The sequence below is a fragment of the Belonocnema kinseyi genome, chromosome 1 (genome assembly GCF_010883055.1).
Source record: "Belonocnema kinseyi isolate 2016_QV_RU_SX_M_011 chromosome 1, B_treatae_v1, whole genome shotgun sequence".
Taxonomy (NCBI): Eukaryota; Metazoa; Arthropoda; class Insecta; order Hymenoptera; family Cynipidae; genus Belonocnema; species Belonocnema kinseyi.
Genome location: NC_046657.1, coordinates 98895019 through 98897695, shown reverse-complemented (window position 1 = coordinate 98897695; position 2677 = coordinate 98895019). Strand labels below are relative to the sequence as shown.

Sequence of the window (2677 nt, the reverse complement as noted above, 5' to 3'; positions counted from 1 at the left end):
AAGACTGGAAAAAATAAACTCTTCCCGCAAAGTTACAGACCTATTAGTCTCTTACCTACATTAAGCAAAATATTTGAAAAAATTATATTAACTCGAATAAAGAAATTTGAACTTTTGCATAAATTCCTAATTCCTGAGCAGTTTGGTTTTGTTGAAGGGAAAAGTACAGTACAACAGCTATTTAGAGTTACAAACTATATAAGCACCAATGCTAATTTAAATAAATGTACAGTCCTAGTGATGCTAGATATTTAGAAAGCTTTCGATACAGTCTGGCATGAGGAACTTATTTATAAACTCAGAAATTTGAATTTTCCAACTTACATTCTAAAAATTCTAATAAGTTATCTAAAAAATAGATCATTTGTGGTAACGGCAAATAATGTAACCTCGACTGAAAAGAAAATAAATGCAGGAGTTCCACAAGGATCGATATTGGGCCCGGTGCTTTTTCTTTACTATACAAATGATATCCCCAGAACTGATACTGTCAAACTTTCAATGTTTGCGGATGATACTGCGATTTACATTGCGTCCTGGAGAATTAGATTAGCTATTGAAAAAATACAGCAGTATTTAGATATACTCATAGAATATTTTGACAAATGGAAGTTAAAAATAAATGTAGAGAAAACTGAACTTATAATCTTTAAAAATAAAGCCAGAAAAGAAGTTATACCAGACTTGTATATGAACGAAATAAAAATTGAACCAGTACCTAGCGGCGATTATTTAGGACTTACACTATGTTCGAAGTTGAAATATAACAAACAAATAGAGAAAATTAAAAAGAAGGCTGTGAGGACGATAGGGTTTTTAAATTGTCTTATAGGCAGAAGTAAGCTAACCATTAAAAATAAGCTGATACTATATAAATCAATTATTAAACCTCTAATAACGTATGCAGCTTCGATATGGTCTGGAACCTGTAGTTCAAATATTAATTAACTCCAAAGAATTCAGAATAAATGTCTGCGCATGGTCACTAAAGCTACACCCAAAGACAAAAACGTAGATCTACACACGAAATATAATATAGAACCTATTAGGAATCATATTTATAATATGACTAGGGAATTCTATACAAATCAAGTTGTAAAACTTAACGATCTCCAGGAAGAATTAATTGTTTATAAAAATAAGACTGAAATGCCATTTAAGCCTAAGTATAAGATGCCATATCAATTGTTGTTAGATCAGCCTCAACAGTCAACCTAGTCCTTAATGCTTATTTAGTATAAAAGGCTTGTGAAATAACAATAACATAACATTTCTTCATTCCTGATTAGGTTTTTATAAGTTTTTGCCTAATAAATAATCAAATCAAAAGTATTGTCTTATACAGTCAAAATGCGAAATATTACCATCGATAATCTTATATGTAAAGTAGGCTTGTTCCAAACTAGGATAGATACTACAAAATAATCATACTTGTAACATACTCTTTCTGTAACTTGATATGAAAATAAATGTGCTTTTGAAATCTAAAAAAAAAATCTAATAACATAACAGTTTCGGAGGAAGGAGATGGAAGGCTGAGCTCTGAAATTATCCCTCTACTTTCAGTTTTGTTTAGCTCGAGGTCTTGTTTCTGAGCTTGGAGCTCCTGCTACTTCCTCTCGTTTCATGATTAAAAGTTTTAGTTTTAAGTTGTTATAATAGTTTTAAGAGCAACACAGAATGTATAAGTTTTTTGATCAAAATTTTTTTTACTTAGATTAAGAACAGTAAAATTGATGATCATATGATTAAATAATAACCAAATAATCTTGAACGAAGATTAAAATATACAGGTTGATAACCTTGTAAAGATTTTATCAGAAAGTCATTAGGATAAATTGTTTGCCTTCTCGAATACTATCAATATCCGTGCAGACAATTGCTGAATTTTTGAATTGTTATCCAAAATGGCTAGCTAAGGAACTAAATCAGAAACGTATCGTACCATTTTTAAACGTAGGTTTTACTGATAGACAAAGTATACATTAAAAACTGCATTACATTAAGTTTTCAAAACTGAACCTTCCAAATTAGAGTAATATATAGGCAATCAATGAATGAGCATTGAATAGAAAGCGATTATATATAGAATGGATACCAACTTCAAGAACTGAAATGCCCGCTTCTAATCCGACGAGTGATATGCTTGGTGATAGGTAAGTGGGGTTAGCAATGCTTGGGATATACATTGCATATAAAAGGATGCTACTCGGGGGATGACGAAGCCCTTACGCCAATCACAGGTAGAAGGCGAGTATAACCATAAATCGTTTAACGATTTGAAATCATTGAAGAGCGGGTTTCAGATTAGTGTCCAGCAAAGAAAACTGCAACAAGTGTTTGGTTATACTATCCTCTTACTGAACTGGAGACATGTAACAAAAATTATTCCTCGTAAAAAACATTTTGTGGCCCTGAAAAGGGCCGATTGAATAGAGGTATTAGACAATTCTAAGCACGTTCTCCACGAATACGACGAGCCAATTGGATATCCTTGGGCATGATGGTGACGCGCTTAGCGTGGATAGCGCACAAGTTGGTATCTTCGAAGAGACCGACCAAGTAGGCTTCACTCGCTTCCTGAAGAGCCATGACAGCAGAGCTCTGGAAACGCAAGTCAGTCTTGAAATCCTGAGCGATTTCACGAACGAGACGTTGGAAGGGCAATTTGCGGATC

At 33.2% G+C, this 2677-nt stretch overlaps 2 protein-coding genes across 2 annotated transcripts in view; one reads left to right on the top strand and one right to left on the bottom strand.

Moving 5' to 3' along the window:
• Positions 1-2677, top strand: part of LOC117168402 (histone H4) — a 13940-nt gene that overhangs the window by 10684 nt on the left and 579 nt on the right. The window lies entirely within an intron of this gene.
• LOC117179049 (histone H3.3-like) lies at positions 2413-2673 on the bottom strand (the record flags this gene model as incomplete). The annotated part of the gene is made up of 1 exon (XM_033370683.1): positions 2413-2673. A coding segment is annotated over one exon (222 nt), but the record flags the coding sequence as incomplete, so codon positions are not given.